The sequence below is a fragment of the Setaria viridis genome, chromosome 7, assembly GCF_005286985.2.
Source record: "Setaria viridis chromosome 7, Setaria_viridis_v4.0, whole genome shotgun sequence".
NCBI classification, from domain to species: domain Eukaryota; kingdom Viridiplantae; phylum Streptophyta; class Magnoliopsida; order Poales; family Poaceae; genus Setaria; species Setaria viridis.
Window position 1 is genome coordinate 3,443,694 of NC_048269.2, and position 18,822 is coordinate 3,462,515.

At 42.7% G+C, this 18,822-nt stretch overlaps 2 protein-coding genes and 1 pseudogene across 3 annotated transcripts; 2 read left to right on the plus strand and 1 right to left on the minus strand.

The window, feature by feature from the left end:
• Positions 1 to 2,527, plus strand: LOC140223396 (protein MAIN-LIKE 1-like; annotated as a pseudogene).
• A 1,766-nt stretch (positions 2,528 to 4,293) lies between these two features.
• LOC117863826 (uncharacterized) lies at positions 4,294 to 6,988 on the plus strand. Its single transcript, XM_034747685.2, has 5 exons — positions 4,294 to 4,493; positions 5,737 to 5,909; positions 5,984 to 6,082; positions 6,175 to 6,326; positions 6,409 to 6,988. The coding sequence occupies exons 2-5, from the start codon at positions 5,739 to 5,741 to the stop codon at positions 6,788 to 6,790; spliced, it is 804 nt and encodes a 267-aa protein (XP_034603576.1). The 5' UTR covers positions 4,294 to 4,493; positions 5,737 to 5,738; the 3' UTR covers positions 6,791 to 6,988.
• Positions 6,989 to 7,324: 336 nt separating this feature from the next.
• LOC117863828 (ATG8-interacting protein 1) lies at positions 7,325 to 11,511 on the minus strand. 2 transcript variants are annotated; one of them, XM_072294868.1, is made up of 3 exons: positions 11,320 to 11,511; positions 9,929 to 10,618; positions 7,325 to 7,835 (listed from the first exon to the last, which is right to left on the minus strand). In XM_072294868.1, exons 2-3 carry the CDS (start codon positions 10,606 to 10,608, stop codon positions 7,829 to 7,831), a joined length of 687 nt encoding a protein of 228 aa, XP_072150969.1. In that variant the 5' UTR covers positions 10,609 to 10,618; positions 11,320 to 11,511; the 3' UTR covers positions 7,325 to 7,828. The 2 variants fall into 2 exon arrangements, with proteins under 2 accessions (XP_072150969.1, XP_034603579.1); XM_034747688.2 differs by having other exon boundaries at positions 9,929 to 10,623; positions 11,320 to 11,510.
• Positions 11,512 to 18,822: the final 7,311 nt, after the last annotated feature.

An 18,822-nucleotide genomic window follows, 5' to 3' on the forward strand; every position in this document is an offset into this window, starting at 1 on the left:
TTGGGCCATAATTCACGCACTTGCTGTTGGCAGATTAGTGAGGTGCGACTAGTAGCTCTTTTCATTACTTCATATTTGTTTTATTCATGCAGGTTATGTTTCTACATCTCTAACTTCATGATTCATTGTTTACTAATCTTATTTGTTTTTGTCTTTTTTAGGATGGCGCACTTCCACCTTCTAGACCAGGCGTACGACCAGACCCACCGAGGTCGTCTCATAGCGGAAGGGCAGGTACTAATCTACAATTCATGATTCAAGCATTGCAAGCGTCCACGTCTTCTTTCCTAAGAAATGTCTTACTCGGTTTGTTTGCATGCAGGTCCTTCCGCTCCTTCGTTCTAGAGCCCATGATGGGTTTTTGGCGCTGCAGTACGATGACCGCTTCACTCCTTTGCTAGAGATGGCGGGCCTAGATGTCATCTCATATCAGGTTCGTCGTGGGATGCCTAAGTTCAACTCAGCGGCTATAACTGCGTTGGTTGACAGGTAATACTTTATTTCTATTACCTCCATTCATATTCAATTTATTATGTCCTTACATGTTAACAAGTAATAATGCTGCAAAATGTAGGTGGCGGCCCGAGACTCACAGCTTCCACCTGCCGTTCGGAGAGATGACAGTGACCTTACAGGACTGTCAGAAGATGCTAGGTCTGTCGATTCGCGGCCACGCAGTGACTGGACTGTGCATCTCAGATGGTTGGAGAGCACGAGTGGCAGCCTTCCTTGGGCGAGAGGTTGAGGACCAGGGGACTCGCACATCTGGAGTGCTAATCTCTTGGCTGCGGGAACACTTCGGCCAGTGCCCCCAGGACGTGGATGCGGAGACAGTTGGGCACTACTGTAGGGCGTGGATCCTGCACCTGTTTGCCTGCGTTCTTTTCCCAGACGCTACAGGTGACACTGCGTCTTGGATGTGGATCCACTACCTCACTGACTGGCACCAAGCACGTCTTTACAGTTGGGGATCAGCTGTGCTGTATTTTCTATACCGGCAGCTGTGCGAGGCGTGCCGTCGGACTTCGGGCTCCGCTTCAGTTGGTGGGTGTGTCTACCTATTGCAATTATGGATGTGGGCCCGTCTTCCTGTTGGTCATCCCGAGATTATGCCACGTCGACCGTGGTTCCCAGGTGAGATGCCGAGACGGCAGCCGATATGGGCATATATTTGGGATCAGGTTAAGGTTAGCCATACGAGCTTAAACCGCGCGTACCTGGATTATATCAACGAGATAGACGCACTCACGGCTCATAGTGTAAGTCAAATTTTTATTAACATGCTTTGTAATCTTTTAGTATAACAACTAACATCTTGTTTTGACATGTTGCAGGTAAATTGGCAGCCTTACGAAGGAGAGGACACACTTCCTTTTACCCTTAGCTTCACGTGTGGGTTGGATGACGATCTGTACAGGATGAAGTGCCCTCTCATATGCTTCTATGCTGTCGAGTACCACCTGCAAGATCGAGTAGCACGGCAGTTTGGGATGAGGCAGATTTGGCCACCACCGGTGACCTCGACTAGTGTGGAGCTACATAGGTAAGTCTTTTCGTATTTGAATTATTTCAATACCATTAACTCAATTTTGCCTAGCAGTAACATGTAATGTGATGTGCAACGTGGATCGTAAGAAGAAACGGAAGGTCTCTGAGTGGGTCGCGTTCCACCAGGCGTACATTGACGATTGGGAGAACTTCGACGAAAACGTGGACGAGAACGACGAGCTGCACACAAACAGTGAGTACAGACAATACCATGACTTGGTACCAAGGTGCGACGCGTCACAAGCTGAGGGCAGCGTGGACGGAAGATGACTACACCGATATCCACTCATCCGACGACGAAGACACGGTGTACGATCAGAGTACTCGTACTGGAAGGCAGGTGGAGGCAGGACCAATCCTGGATAGGATGGTAAGACAATTGCTTCACTTTTCTATGTTCTATGTTAAGTTACTTAGAGATTTAGTTAGTTAGACAAGGACTTAGTGACCATCTAACTTAATCATTTAGTCATTTAGAAACTTAGTGTGTAAGTAAGTTAATGACTTAATCATTTATTGCTTTAGTGACTTAGTCATTTGTTGCAGGGTTGTACCCTCCAAACCTCAGTTAGAGATATAGAGCATTTCCGTCCTAGAGTTACGGACCCCGAGACGCGGAGCTTCCTAGAGGTAAGTCTCAAATTATTCTTTCTAATACTTTATTAATACGTTACATTCTTCTTTCGTGTAACTAGTTTTTACTACTGCAGCGACTGTCAAATCGGCTTCGCCGTGCCGCTGCTCGTTGTGGTTGCAGGACTGCCACGACGCGAGACGTGCATGTTCCATCCCTACGCGAAGGAGGCGTCGGTACGTCTAGCCAAGGCCCCTCAGGTTCGAAATCAATTGCATCCGAGGATGAGGACAACGACGACGACGACGATGAGCAGAGGGCCGAGGAGCTTGGCCCGTCTTAGCTCCAGGAGGCTCCCTTGACTCAGCCTACACAGGTTGTAGGCACTAGACTACGTCGTCCACGTTCTCCTTACACTCCAAGCACCGACGCCCTTGGTCACAAGGGTAAGGGTAAGACTAGGAGGCAGTGACGGTTCTTATTGCGAACTTTGTATTATATGGACTATTTGTATATATGGACTTTCATTCTAAACTATTGTGGATTCTATTATGAATGTGTCATATGCTTGTGTCATATGCTTCTATGCTTGTATGTTTGTATTTATGTCCATTATTCATCTCGTAATTTTGTATGGATTGCATCAAAAAGTAGGGGAAATTCTGCCGAAATTTTGCTAACAAGTTCCCGTTTTATTTTCTGTGGAAATTTCACTGGACTACGACTTCGAAGTGCATTACATCGCAAAATAAACATAGGTCGTCTACAAATTGCGTGTCCATACTTATGCAATTATTACATGACAACATAATAAAAGTCTCACAGTAGAAAATATTGTTCATAAATAAACCATAGAACTAGAACCTAAATATGGCTACTGAGTGCAACGAGGCCACTTTCCCCTCCTTAAGGCATCGGGATTCTCCTCAACCGCTGCTTTCGCTCGGCGTGCCCGCTCAAGCTTCTTCTCTCTCTCCTCCCTGTTCGCAGCAACCCGTCTCCTTTCCTCCTCTTCCTTGTGCTCCTTTTCCGCAGCCTCCTCTATGAGCCTCTTCTCGTACACCTCCTTTATGTCTTCAGGATTGATCTCAGTGTCGATCCACTGCTCAAAATCACATAGCGGTGGAGGGGTCTACAACAAATGCAATTGTTATAAAACAAAAAAATTATGAGCAATAGTTATAAGACAACAACAATTCCTTACCAACATGTTAATGCGGCGATGACGAAATGTAGGTTCAAACGCAAAGTTGGAACACATCTAATACCTCTGCCTATACGTGGCATGTTCATCGGACTTGGCTACCTTGCAAGGATCGCCACAAAAGCACATCGGCACTGGAACACCACTAGGCAGAGGCAATGGATCGAACGTATTTCCGGTCTTCTTGGCGCCATAACTACAATTTAGTTTATTTCGTTCTATGAATCAAACGCACTTAACAATAAACCTACAATTAAGGTTTTTTTCATTTGATCCACAACAATGAGCATATAACATAACTACGTGCGCTGAGATTACCTTAGTTTCTTAGCTTTTCCACGCCTCGGCATCCTACATTTGCATGAAACCCTAAGTTCAAAAATGCAACAAATATATAGCGAATCGATGTGAAAAAAAGGTACGAGGGAGAGAGGATACCTTGCTCTTTAGGATCCACGGATCAAATGAAAGTTTCCTAAGCTACAATGTCGATTCGTAGTCTAGGGCGAAGTAGGGAGAGTAAAAACCCGAGAGAGTGGAGAAGAATGAGGAGGAACTCTCGGGCAGGAAGAAGGGTGGCGGTATATGTAGGGAGGCTTGGCACCAGCTGGCACCAAGCCTTGGCGCCAAGATCTATGGCGCCAAGCCTCAGCGCCACGTCAGGGGCCGGCGCCATGTCAGAGGCGCGTGGGAGGGACCTTGGCACCAGGCATCCTGGCGCCAAGACGTTATAGCTTGGCGCCAGCCATCCTGGCGCCAAGTTAAGGGTCCATTTTCGAAATTGGTTTCGCCAAGGACCTATTTGTGAAAAATTTTCGCGAAAAGGGTCAAAATAAAAAAAAGTTAGCAAAATTTGGAGTGGAGCGGAGCAGTCCCGCCCTTAGAAATCCCACACGACATTGCCACGTCACGCCGGCCACGAAGGCAAAGCACGCGCCCGGCGGCTTTCTTTCCGCTTTCGCGTCCTTCCGCCCGAAGGAAACGAGACGAGAGACGCCCCAAAAAAACGAACAGCTTTCTCCTTCAACCGCGAGGAAGGAAAGAACCCGCACCGCTCACACAGGCTCCCAACGCGCCTCCGCCGGCCGCGCGCGGTTGCCTCCTCTCCCCGCTCGCCGGATCCCTCTGCCCTCCACCGCGGCGCCGCTCCTCCACCGCTTCATCCAAGTAAGTCCCCCCTGTCTTCTCTTGGCCCGCATGAATCCCGAGCCGATTTTGCGCTTAATCGAGCCCGAATCCCTCTCGTCCGCTCCACAAGTTCGATCCGTTTGAGTGAACCCCTCGAATTCCCCTATTCGAAGAGTCGAGCGGGTGGAGCGGTGGTTCGCTCCTCTGCGTTCGTGTGGCGTCCAACGAATCCAATCCGTCCGCCGGTTCGATTTAAAAAGATGAGGGGCACTCTTGTTCTCACCAACGAGCAAGGATTCGGTTTGGTAACGGAGACAGCTCTTAGTGTATAGGACCATGAGGATCTTGTGAGTAAGGTTGATGCTGTTCTTAGAATTTCGGAAGCCTGACTGAAGCGAATACTGATCTATCGAGATTCCCTACTTTGGTTGTGCGTCTTTAGTTACTCGATGGTCTATAAAGAAGTGGAGATTAGATAAGTTAAGAATGCTACGATGGAAGGAAGTACCTAGTTAGGATCATCCCTGGAAGCAACCCAAGAAATTTAAGATTTTTATGTCTCTGTTTATGTAATTCCGTGTGTTCTAGCAATAGTTGTAACAAGGGAATTTTATGTTTCTACAAATGTTCGGTATTTCTTCGCTTCTAGAAAATACAATTTATTCGCTTTTAGTAAAATGATTATCATTGCGGTATTACAGTCAATCAGGTTAGCTGAAATGTCCCTACCTGCTTTTTACGTCTCAATGGGTGTGGTTACTTGCAGTTATTGATTGATATTCTTATGCCCATATGATGCCAGTCATAGGGTATGGTCTTGATTTTCATATGTTGGACAAGTCGATGATGGACAAGTATATCAGTCTACATATGTTGGACTCTTCTGTAACTGGACTTTGGCTTCAATTGATAATATAGTATCGCTTATGCTTCTGAGAGATGATCTATAAAATTTCTCAATTATCTTTGTAATTTGGAAATTCTCTCTTCTAGCCTGCTGTAGTTTGACTCCAGAATCATGTTGCATTCTTTTTATATGTATTCTGGGGATTTTTTTTAAAATTATGATATGCCTAGAGATCAAGCAGAACAGGAAAAAAAAAACAACCTGTCTCCCTTAGCAGCGTCATAAATATCTCTGGTATACTTACCTTGTTTTATGTCACACCATGCTAATGCTGTTTCATCCTCATTGATTTGTTGGCCACAACCCACAAATATGTCATGTGGATTATGATATTATCATTATGATCTAACAGTTTTTTACCTATGTTCACCGCAGCCATGTATAATAACTACGGGAACCCTCCTGGGATGCAGATGCCACAGCAGAATTCTCAGCCTGGCCAGTTTAACAATCCATTATATGGTGCAAGCTCAGGCCTAATTAGATCTGGGCTAGGAGTATATGGAGAGAAGTTCTTGGGTTCCAGTTCAGAATTTATGCAAAGCAACGTAAAGAGCCTCCGAGAAACCTTATTCTTTGATATTTCTGCATTCTTTCTAAATTATTGGTTCTGTTCTTGCAGATCAATAGATACTTCTCCAACCCACAGTATTATTTCCATGTGAATGATCAATATGTCAGGAACAAGTTGAAAGTTATATTGTTTCCGTTCTTTCACAGGGTAAATAATCTTTCCTAATAACATTGCATGTAAAACTGGTTATTTGATGTAGTCTACCGAAATAAAGTGCTATTTCCCTAATATTTGTGCAGGGCCACTGGACTCGGATAAGTGAACCTGTTGGTGGGCGTTTGTCCTATAAACCTCCAATCTATGACATAAATGCACCAGATCTGTACATCCCTTTCATGGCATTTGGAAGCTTCATCATTCTTGCAGGCTTCACATTAGGTTTCATGGGAAAGTGAGTTGTTGGCAGTTATTCATCAATCGCCAAATCGTTATGACCGAATGTCCCTAATTTAATGTGCCTGATACTCGTGCAGGTTTACTCCAGAAGCTATAAATCTGCAGTTTACAAGGGCACTCATCGGATGGGCCTTCCAGCTTGTGATCCTGAAAGGTCTGCTCTACTCAATGGGCGGTGGTGAGGTGCCACTACTCGACTTGGTAGCATATGGTGGCTATTTATTTGCCGGTCTATCCCTTGCTGTTGTTGCAAGGCTCATATGGGCATATTCATATTACGTCATGATGCCATGGATGAGCCTGTGCATGGGAGTGTTCTTGGTGAGGACAATGAAGAGGGTGCTTTTCACGGAGATGAGAAGCAGTGAGAGGCACTCATCGCGACAGCATTACTTCCTTCTCTTCATGGCAATAGCTCAGTTTCCCCTGTTCTTCTGGCTTGGCAGCATAGGTGCATGATACAGTTTCTTGTTTGTTTTAGTTCTGCGGTGTTCACATTTCAAGTGAATTTAATTTAAGTAGTAAAATGCTTTGTAAAATAGTTGGAGAATGATCTCAACAGCTTAAGCAGTTTGAGTATCGACGGTATGTTCTTGACTGACTGTATAGATGGGGAGGACTGCTGTCAATCTGCCTTTACCGGCTCTTTAGTTGTTAGTTTTGTGCCTTTTAAAACTACTTGCTATAATTTGCTGTCTTAAATTGGGGATTTTTTTTAAAGTTGCAAACTTTAGCAGAAAAAGAATGACATACGTTTGAGCGGATTACAGGTTTACAAGTACGATTTCAGGCTTGCTGCCTGGGATTTTGCAAAGTTCTCATGACATTAAGAACGGTCCCTATGATTTCAGGCTTACTAGGTGCAATTTTTTACGTCGGCTCAAGTAAACCTAGAATGCTGCCTGAGTTGCACCAAGAAGTAAATCTTGGCGCTATTGCTATGTGCCAGATTAGCAGATAAACTTTACGAGGTATAAATTGATAATACAATCATATCAAAATACCAACCATAATGCTTTCTATGGCACATTGCCAAAACAGTATTTCAGTACTCAGGAGTTACAAATTAGAAGCCAAACATTTCCAGGTTTTCCATTGCCACAAGCAAAAGCACAAATGCATTTCAGTTGCCCTCACTGAACAACCAAGTTCTAACAGACTTTGCAGTATGCAATTCTATATTTTACAGCCACATCGGGGATCGGTTAAAACTTATATCACAGCAAAAGTAGCAGGAACTTAAAATAATGTGCCAGGTGCCCAGGTTGCAAGTACAGAGGTAAGATGATGCGAATGGTCGGATTGAATTTGACATCTTAGAACCCCAGCATTCATTGTAGGCTGCAAATAAAATTCTAGTCAAACATCATATTATTACATTGCCCGTACTCCTTTTCGTCACCGTCACAATCATATTGCATCCACCATCTTGGTTACGACTTGAGGTGACTTGTGAAGACTCATCAGAGCTTTGTGTCAACTAAGACCACTTGTTGATCATCCTCTGCCAGAGCATACAGTTTCAGTTATAGGCAAAGGTAGATACAGGGTAAACCTCTAGGGGATTCAAACAAGCCCAACAAATGATTGCAGCTCCAAACATATCAGTAAATCAGCATAGTAAGGTACCCCTACAAAGGTCAGGACTCAGAAGTAAACAGATAGCTGGTTTCAATAATCATCTTTTTTCTAATTATGTTCATTTTAGCAGAACACATATCACAACATCAACCTTTGATAACAAAGAATTGAAAAAGCAATGCAACAATGTGCAGGAATGCTATTGAGAGAGCACATATGAAATGCAAAATATCTTTCCTTCTCAAGGGAACGTTGGGGGAGAGATAAATGCCTAAACATCGCACTAGGACAACATGACAAATTTCTGGTGCTCTTCTTACTGATGGAATGTCAAGCATTCCATTTTCAGTAGGGCCCGTGACGCTGTGCTGTTTGTATTGCATATGTCAAAACAAATAGTGCAGTGGGACCACAAATTTGGTACGCTATTCTATAAGAACCCTCTCAGCATGTTTCAGGTATGTTTCCTCAGTAGTCAGTGCAAAGGAGCTCACGTGTCTGCCAGTGAGAAAGCAGTTAAATGTATAGCATCAAGTACCAAGTTCTCAAAAAGCTGAAGCTCTACTCAACTACTCCCTCCGTTTCAAATTGTAGGTCGTTTTGGCTTTTCTAGGTTCATAGAAATTTTTATGCATCTAGACATACACTATATTTAGGTGCATACATGTTTGTATGCACCTGGAAAAGCCAAAACGACCTACAACTTGGAATGGAGGGAGTACAAAGCTTTTATTCCCAAGAAAGCTGGGACAGGCTAGAGATGAAACCCAACATGAGCCACCAGTAGACGGATCAATAGATAAAAATTAACAAGGTAAAAATGCAAAACAACTGAATCTATAGCAGCACAAAAGTGCCTCAAGAATCTAATGTTGTGGACACATAACACTACCAAACAAAAAAAACCCCTCAAGTCTGCACATAATAGTTATTACCGCAAGACAGCAGAAGAAAATTCTAATTTGGATATCATCACCTAAGAATAAACTATAAAAAACATAGATATTGATGTAGATCCTTGATGTTAATAAACAAATTAACAGGAATACCTTCAAACAAAAAAAAAAGAGATGTACATATCACAGGGGACCATGGACCTGTTGCTAAGAAGCAGCAACTGCTGGTACATTAACTAGCACTTAATGATATGCAGGATCATATTTGTCGATGCAACCAAATTGTTTGGACAGGATTAAACAAATTAATCACTTCCCAATTGGTTTGAACAAATTAACGTTTCAACTTCCAAACCATTCAGTAACATATCCATAGATCCTTATCATTATCACTTTATCAGCCATTTTAAGAGAAACTGAAACTGATTTATAACATACAAGCCATGAAGTCAACATGCTAGGTTATTGCTACAGATCCAAGTTGAAGAATTAGCAAAATGATGAGCTGCAAGAAAGAATAGGAAAAAATGGTTCCAAATTTTGGAACAAACATGAAAAAAAAATTGGAGACTCATGAACTAATTTCATTTCACACTAGTGTATTAAAAAACACAAATGCAACAGCAATCATGTAGATTCACATATAAATGGCAATTGAAAACCTTAATGCGAAAACAGAAAGAATCTAAGCACACTTTTTAGAGTGACTATTCACATAATAAAATATGTTCAGTTCACATAATAAAAAAAATGACTGGAATAGCACTAGCCTGATACTATGCAAAAGAATACTTGGCCCTTTGGTTCTCCCTCCAGCATTCAAAAATAAAAGTTAAAAGTTTTGTATGCAAAATATAAAGAGATAGTTCCCATAATATTATTTACCAAATATAACAAGACGTTGATATCAATTATAGTTTTCAAAAGACGCAATAACTTTTCCTTCTCTATCCAAATACGCATGTAAGAACTGAGTTCAATATCAGTACCAAAACCAAACTAATTGATATACCACAATATCCTAAGTTCAAAATGCCAAAGAAGGCAAATAGGTTATCTGCATACTTGAAACCTATGAAACAATGTATATATATTTGTAGAAAACAAGAAGTTAACACACCTTACTGCTGAGCCCGAGCGCCACTTAAGGTGGCCAAGGTGCAATTTATCTTTGTGCCAACGCCCCAAAATCACAATTCCAACCAGGGCAGCTGCAACCACCACAGACCAGATAGCATTTGTTTCCTTGGCTTGGTGATACAGGCATGTCATGTGCTTCTTCAACCAGCATTTACATGAAGCACCAGCATCATGGCTCTTGCTGTCTGCAGGCTTAAAAGGCTGGCCCGATTGTTCATCAGAACCATCACCAGCCTCATTGTCATCATCCTGAGCAACAAAACCATGGCCATCATCTTCATCGTGAGAGGTTTCTCTCATCTCTACGTCATCAGCTGAGAGGTTTCTCCCTTCATCATAGAACTGAACTCTCTCAGACCCAGCATCATTCTTGATACTATAATCTTCCACACCGGTACTAACTTCCTGCACATCTTTCTCTGGTTGTATCTCATCAAAACTGGTCTGTATCGGCAGGTTCTCGTGCTCACTGGGCGGAAACACAAAGTGACCAGACATGAGCAATTCATTGGATGAACTGTGCTCTTCATTAACAGGCTTTGCTTCCGTTCCAGCAGGCCCGGGCGCCGCTTCATAGGCGGACGCTGTGAGAGTCACCACTTCCCAGTCCGCCCCACGGGGGGTGGTTCCCTCTCCCACCTCTTTCTCATTATCAGCCATGTCCACAAATCTGATCTGTCATTTATTGAGGAAAAAAAAAGCAATTAGGCTTGCAGACAAATGATGCAATTACATAGAAATCTTATAAACAACACTACATTACATAGCAAGTTGCAGTCATCAAGCCTTGCCAATACCAGACAGGAACTGGAGCTCATACATTGATTCATCAAGAAGTAAACATTATAGAGGAACCAATTTTCACACTTCTGAACCACCTAAGGTGATTGAATTAGCACTACACCGCAGCTACCAGAGAAATGTGCACCAGAGACTCACAGTCTACAATCTAATTCCAGCCTGAGAAGGTCTCCAAAGGGTGGGAAACAATCTATCTAAGCAACGGATGCTAGAGCCACTGTCAATCTAATCTAATCTAATCTATCATCACATCTATTCCACACCTAAGCACCCACTCGCGAACGCGACGAACTTGACCAAGAGTAACCATGAAAGGCGACAGCTTATCGCTGACCTCGTTCCTTAAGACACAAAAAAACCGGGGCGGGATACACCCAAGCACCCACGGATCTCGCGCGCTCGACGCTCTCAAGTACAGGAACAGTATGAACGGACTGGTTGCGCCAGCGGCTGGAACGAACCAGCAACTAGGACTCGGTTTTGGACTCCGCCAGCCGCTCACGGCCGCCGCAGGCAACAACGCACAGCTACAGAGATCAGTTGAAGCAAGGCGGGGGCGGCAGGGCCTACCAGCAGAGACGGATCTCCGGTGCGGAGGAGGCGGAGAGCGAGAAGGTGCTGGGTGCCGCGTGCTTCGGTTGGGGGCAGCGGCGGAGGGAGGGAGAGTTGGGGGAGGAAGTGGTGCGGGTGTGGGAGGGGATCAGATCAAACCGCCATGGGTGGGTGGGAGAGGCGGAGAAGGAAGGGAGAAAGAGGTGGGAAGGGTGAGGGGGTGTGGTGAACGACGCTGGCAGGTGGGGCCCGCGGTCCATGGACTAGGCCCACGCGTACTTCGCCCGGTCGAACCTGCCAAGCACGTAGGCAGCGGCCGAAGCGCGACCCATCCCCCCGGCCCACGTGTCAGACCGCGTTTGGGCTTTGCCTTGCACTTTGCACCCTTTGCCAGTTGCCACAGCTGGAATCGGCCATAGGCGGCATTCGGCAATGAAATGGAGATGGATTATCTTTTCTTTTTGAATTTCAAGAGACGGATTATCTTTGTCGATCTCCGACCACAAAAGATGTTTGAGTCATGTTCCTGTCAACCTGTTGTGTTCATGCTGAAAATGACCATTTTTCTAAGCGTTGGTCCCTGGACCCTAGTATATGTCTCCACATCTTTTCATTTTTACCTTGATGTTAAACCCTCTGTGATGTTTGGTACCCAAATGGACCGTGCTAATTAACGCACAACCTGTCGCGCGATAGACGAGCGCACGACCCTATCTATCTTCCAATCACACATGTATGCAGTACTGAATAACTCGAATTTAATATCATGCAATGCGGTTAATCACGTGATACGGAGTGGAGGGTAGGTGGGCAACGTCACACTCCGTATTTATATATACATACTTTTATATCCTCTTCAAAATGTAATATCTCTCACATACCACGTCTGATTTTTATTCCATTTATAACTTTGTCTTCCTTACGATGAGACCAACACAAAACAAGATCCACTTTGCATTTTAAGATCATTTTATTTATACTATCAACTTATATGTAGTGTTACTAACAACTTATATAGATTCTAGGCCAACTTATGCATATATCGGATGTCAATTTATGTGTATCAACTTGTGTCGAAATAGTGTATCAACTTTATTAGTTTTGGTACCATATATGTCAACGTGTCTAGATAGTGTATAGTATTGTGTGTAAAGACAGTCGAGTTACACACAACAGCTGGGTTAACTTATATGTAATAGTACTGTCAACTTATTCACAGGCCCAGCTCGGGGGGGGGGGGGGGGGGGGGGGGGGGGCGTGCGACCGCCCAGGGTCCATGGAGGTAGGGGGCCAAGACCATGTAGCGCGTGAGAGGCGTCCGTCCGTGTCCATGAGAGCCCTTCAGATGGTACTGAAACTGCAAATATTGATGAACAAGAAGATTCAGTTTTGACTATTTTTTATCCTAGAACATGGGAAAATCTTGACAACAGCAAAAAAGATACCTTAATTGAGAAAGGACCTGTGAGAGAAATGGATCTACAATTCCCTTGTGATCCCAGTGGCAGACATTTTTCTTATGCTTACTACTTCAGGAAATTATCTAATGGTGAGTTTGTTGAAAGGAAGTGGTTGGTTTATTCTAAACATGTGGAGAAGGTTTATTGGTTTTGCTACAAGTTGTTCAAATCAAATCAGAACAAGTTATTGTTAGCATATGATGAAGTAAAAATTGAATGGCTTGGCTATGTGCAGCATTGAGAAGGATGTTTTGGACGACATTAATCATAATACTATTCTTGAAGATTTTGCATCAAGAAATCCCCGAAGACAATTTTTTATAAAGCACTGAAGCATTATATTTTTATTTGAGGTAATCATAATGGTTATTGTTTTTAGTTTTTTGTTTGCACTATTGTTATGTTTTATGAGCTATACATATATTGTAAAGTATTCGTATTCGATATTAAAAATTAGTTCAACGGTCCCTTATCTTCGTGCTTGCCCAATAACCCTTAAAATTATACAGCTGGCCCTGCTTATGCAAAGCATGTGTATCAACTTATGTGTACACCAAGTAACAACTTATGTCGAGATTACGTGTTGAATTCATAGAGACCATGCATTTATTCATGTTTTATCTGTCAACTTATATATAAACTCGTATCAACTTGTTGTATAAAATGATACTTCGAAAGATGCGCCAGTTGGATCTTATTTCATCGTATTTATCACTAAGAATATAAGTGAAAGGGATAAAAGTAGATATATATAATTGTTTATATAAGTATAATATAAAATACTAAAACATATTCCTATTCCCTCTGTTGTTTTAATAGCGGAAATTTCAACCACTTTCGCCCTCCGTTAACAAAAATGAAATCTTCTGTACTGCCCACTATCGTCACAACCAAAAATCATGTTGGTCTGTTTGGCCATTATACGCGAGCTCTCTCTCGATCCGTAAGCTATGCATGGCCCTGTAGGCTATATGCCCCGTGGTGTACGTGATCCACAACATCAAAAGCCAAGGCAGGCCAGATGGGCCTATAGATGGCCAGATGAGCCGCCCGGTACTAGTCCCGATATGGCTGAGCCCGACTAGGCTCGGCACTATCCAGTCTGATGTTTTATCCAGGCCGGGCCAGCACTGCGTGCCGAATTGCCGACCTAGGCCCGGCACTACAGTCTTTTTATCATGCCGGGCCAGCACGATGGCACGACAGTGCCTACTGTGTTAGTGCCGAGCCAGGCACTATACGCCTACTGTGTTAGTGCCGAGCCGGGCACTATACGCCAGCCACTACTCAACCAAAGCTTTAAGTTAAGGAGATGCAAAAATTTTCATCAAAGTCACAGAATTCACATCATAGCAGAACTTAGATCACAATCCACAACTCAGAGAGGAGAAAAATAATTTCAAAAGTTTGAGTTGGTGCAATTGCTACCTCATTAAAAACCTATTTAAGTAAAACTCACACCTCGTGAGAAACCCTAGATAGGAAAAAAGAGTGCACCACAACTCAATCAACTAAATATTAAAGTAGTTCAAAGCTATTACAGGCCAAGTTTGAGTTACACGTCTGAATCACCAGGAACATCTAGATATAAATTAGTAAAACTATCTTCAAGTTCCTGATCCTCAACCAGGTTCTAAATTCTTGCTTCTGTAGCCTCCCAGTCCTTGACGCAAGAGACCATCTCCACCATCTCAGGGCTCAATTGACATCACCTTTCCTCGATAATCCTGCCAGATGTACTAAAAGCAGACTCTGATGTTACTGTAGAGATAGGCACAATTAGAACGTCTTTAGCTAAGATTGATAGAACTGGATAAGTTCGTTTATGCTCATGCCACCAATTCAAGATGCTGAAGCTATTATTAAAAGGGGTGATAGTGTCACTGTCCAAGTAGATAGAGAGTTCAGAACCAATATCCATACTATTTGCACTAGTGCTTGCTGCTTGCAGCAAAACACTTGCAGATGATCTTCTAGACAAACAGGAGGAGGAGGGGTGGAGAAAGAAGTACCAGAGAAATCACCAAGTCCAAAAGTAGATACATCAGCATCACCACCACTTGAAAAAAATATCATCCTAAGCATTTTTTCTTACCAGAACAGGATGACGGTGAAGGCCTTTTGTCACACCCGGTTTTAAAATAAAACCAAGTGCTACCTATATGTATGCCATAATCTAGTTTCATACATATAGTGACATCATTAGTGACTAATAGCAATGGAATCACGTAAAGAACAAGAGAGTATATCAGAGAAATCGCTTAATCCTAGAAACAAAGGCTCTAAAATTCATAGGCAATCGACTCGGGTCTTGTACGTCTAGCATCATCTTCAATAACTTCACACACCTTCCTCTTCTAAGCAACAGTAAGCTTGAGTACACTTATGGTTGGTACTTAGCAAGGCAACACGAAATAACCAGAATAACGATTTAATATCAACTTCAAGTAAGTTACTCACGTAAGGGTCCAGGGCACTCTTGACCGTGAGCACGGCTGATATATCAGTTTTAGACACTCTGCAGAGGTTGTACATCTTTACCCGCAAGTCACATAAAAATTCAAAAGAATTTTAGACCCAACCATGCTGTGCTGATCAAGCACTCATCACACTACCAAGGTGTGACTGCATAGGGATGCTACGAGGCCTTTACAAAGACTCCTTAGTAAAAATAGCTCGCTAAGGTTTCATGATCAGAGCAATGCATAAACCTCTCTCAAGATTGCGAAGCTACCATAGAGCAGATCAGGCTGAGGGTCGGGTTATACACCATCATTGTTTCCCCCTCTTGCCCTTTCGGTAAAGCTACCACAAACTAGAGTTTCTAATTAATTAGCTAAGACCAGAGCCCATTAGTTCTTGTGGTTGCACTGTTTTCCTGGGTGGTTCTCCGTGTTCCAATTAAGCATGCGATCTTGTATGAATGAAAGGTATAGCATAAATAAAATAATTTTAATCATTGAGTTCATTAATACCACCATAAACAAGTATAGCATGTAAGCATAGCTACCCAACAAAAAGATAAACCTAGGTTGACAGAATGATCATAAAAACTAGGAAAACCTTAATAGGACCCACCAATATTAAATGCATGCATATGCAATAGTGATTAAATAAAGTTATTAGGACAAAAGCACAAGGACACACTTTCCTTTCTATCTCCAAAGATATGGCTGCTCAGATTATCTTCAGCTCTTGTTCTTCAAAGCTCTCGAACAACGTTCCTTCTACTTGCAACAATCATTAGGCACAAGCATACACGCAAACAAACAAGCACAACTAAGAACAGTATACCAATCAAAAGAAAACCTTTAAAAGAACGTACTAAAGGATAGGGCTCGATTCTAGAAACGCAAGGGTGCGAGAAAGACTAGAAACGACGCTATGGTTGAAAAGACAAAGCTATCGAGCGGTTTGGATTGTAAAAGAAAAGACAAGAGCTACATGCTTCATTTATTTTAGCTGAGAAAGAAATTTAAAGATATTTCAGACAAATACTCTTAGTTGGAATTAAGCAAGTTTAAAAAAACTTAGGCAAATTTTATTTACAAATATTTATGTACAAGTTATCAAAATTAAACATTTAATTTGGAAATAAAGCATATATAAACATCTAAGCGTATAACTTTGTATTTTGAGTTCAACTAAGAAAAATATATTTCAGAATACAAATATCTTCACATTAATCAAATAACATTAGTTTATGAAACCCGAGTTATACTTACTTAGCTTTTATTTAGAAAACATATTGAATACACATTAATCAATTTAAGTTTAATTATGAACAACCGTGGTGTAGCTCTTAATTAGATTTTATGAATAAAAACTAGTTCAATAGGTATTAATGAAATTAACACTTAATTATGAAAGCGAGGTAAGGATCTAAATAGCTTTTAATTAGAAAAAAAATGCATAAGCAATTAATCATATTAATATTTTAAATAAATTACAAAACAGGGAACATGATTAACATTGCTTCTAACCATGTTGTTTAAGTTGATATGAATCTAACGAAACAAGAATGAGGATAAACAGAGCTAAAACGTGGAATGTATGAGCTAAACAAGTTGCAGGGGTCGAATCGTGATTAACCAAAGATCTGGAGGGCTAGTGATGTTTTACAAGGCACTATAAATAGTGCTCGCAAAAGGCTGAAAAGGGCAGGGTTAGATAATTAAAGTGCTTGGGTTGGACTTAGTTGCAAGGATCCCAAAGATGTAGGGGGTTTTCTAACGATTGGTCAAGGCGCAGGAAGACTATTAAAGATTACAGGATCTTCCAGGGGCCAAATCGCAGAAGCTTGAGGCCATGGCGGATGGAGCTCTGGAACCTCGGCTTGCCGACGCTCCGGTGGCTAGGAACTCAAGCGAGGTGGCACAGGGGGTTGAGGTTGTAGAGAGGAGCTTGTAGGGGTGCTCACCGATGGGCGGGATGCGGTGCTCCAGCCATAATTTGAACGGAGGTGGACAAGGAACGGCGGTGGCTCCGATCTTCAAGTAGACGTGTGTTGATGGTCCTTATCACCAAATCCAACCGTCAACTCCTGTATCAAATAACTTTATAATAATCACCAACTTAGAGATAGATGATTTACTCTAACTATTTGCACAAGCTTTGGTGAAATTTTATATGCAGGAACCCATAGGCGCATGGAAGGAGGAAATGGGCTTAAATGGAATAAAAACACACCACACCACAATCTAAACAAGCCCAAGGGATCCATGGGCCCCCATCAGGGGGGTAAACCGCCTTATCTTGGCACGAGAGGACCAACCAGGCAGTGTCCCAGCTAAAGGATGGTGTGAAAGGCGGCAACCAGGGGTCGGCCGGACTGGGGTTGGCCCTCCTAGTGCCCATCCTCCACGTGTCAACTCCTGGTGGCTCCCTAAAGGCGGTTGCGGGGGTTTGACTCAAAGTAATGCACTAGGACGTCGGTTCCTTCACAAATGGAGGGAATAAAGGGAATATTCCATGAGAATCTCCACTCCCCCAAGGCTCCCTCTCCACTATATAAAGGACTCCCTCTCCTTCATTCAGAATACAACACACAATAGAAGATAAGAGATCCCACTCCAAGGCAAAGCCCTACCTCCATAGTTCTTAGAAAATAGGGAGAGAGTGAGGGGTAGTTTCGGGGAAGTGCCGGCTTGTTGGCACTCGTCCCCGCACTTGTACCTCAACGGATGCTTCCTTATTTGAGTAAGTGTTCGTGATTCTCTATGGTGGTGAATCTCTTGGTAAGATAAGTTCTATCCTTTATTTGCTTGCGGATTCATCATCCGTTCTTGTGACGAGTGCTCTAGCTTAAGGACTTGAGTCTAAGACGGAGTCTAGCTAGAGCTAGAGTAGTAATCGATAGCATAGACGTGGTGTCTAGGCTTCTGGTTGCCTTTGTTTGCTACCTTTCCCCATGGTCTGAGAGGTAGACATCCCTTATATCCCTCCATGTTCGGGTTCGGTATAGAGTTAATAGCTGGAGGCGCTTGGCAGACCAAGCGTAAACCGGTGCCTGAAGTATGCAGTAGAGGTTGAGTTTATCTTATCCAAAGATCCTAAGCTATAGGAATCCTCTTTGTCCTCGCCTACCTAACTCTTGTTGTCCTTGGATGAACCAGCTAAAAGACCTTTGCACTTCCGTTCCCTGAGAAATATACGATACCCTGAATACTCTTCGGGTGAAGTGCTACAAAGGTATATCCGTGCGCTTGCGGATTTATTCATGAACGTTAAGAAATATCAACAAGCATTTCTGGTGTCGTTGTCGAGGAGTGGTTGCTGTATTATCTTCGAACCTATTTCGTCCTTATCTTTTATTTTACCTTTTTCTTTCTTTTATCCTTTCTGTACCATGAAAAATATTTGTATCCCAAAACTTTCTATTCTTGAGGATGAGTTCTTAGAGCCACCACCCTTTTCAAAGCCTATCACAGCTTCTGGCTATGAACTCCATCCTGGTATCATTGTCATGGTCTGGGGACTAACCTTCTCTGGATTTGAAAATGAAAACCCTTACCTTCATTTGCAAGAGTTTGATGATCTGTGTTCATGCTTCGTAATCCCA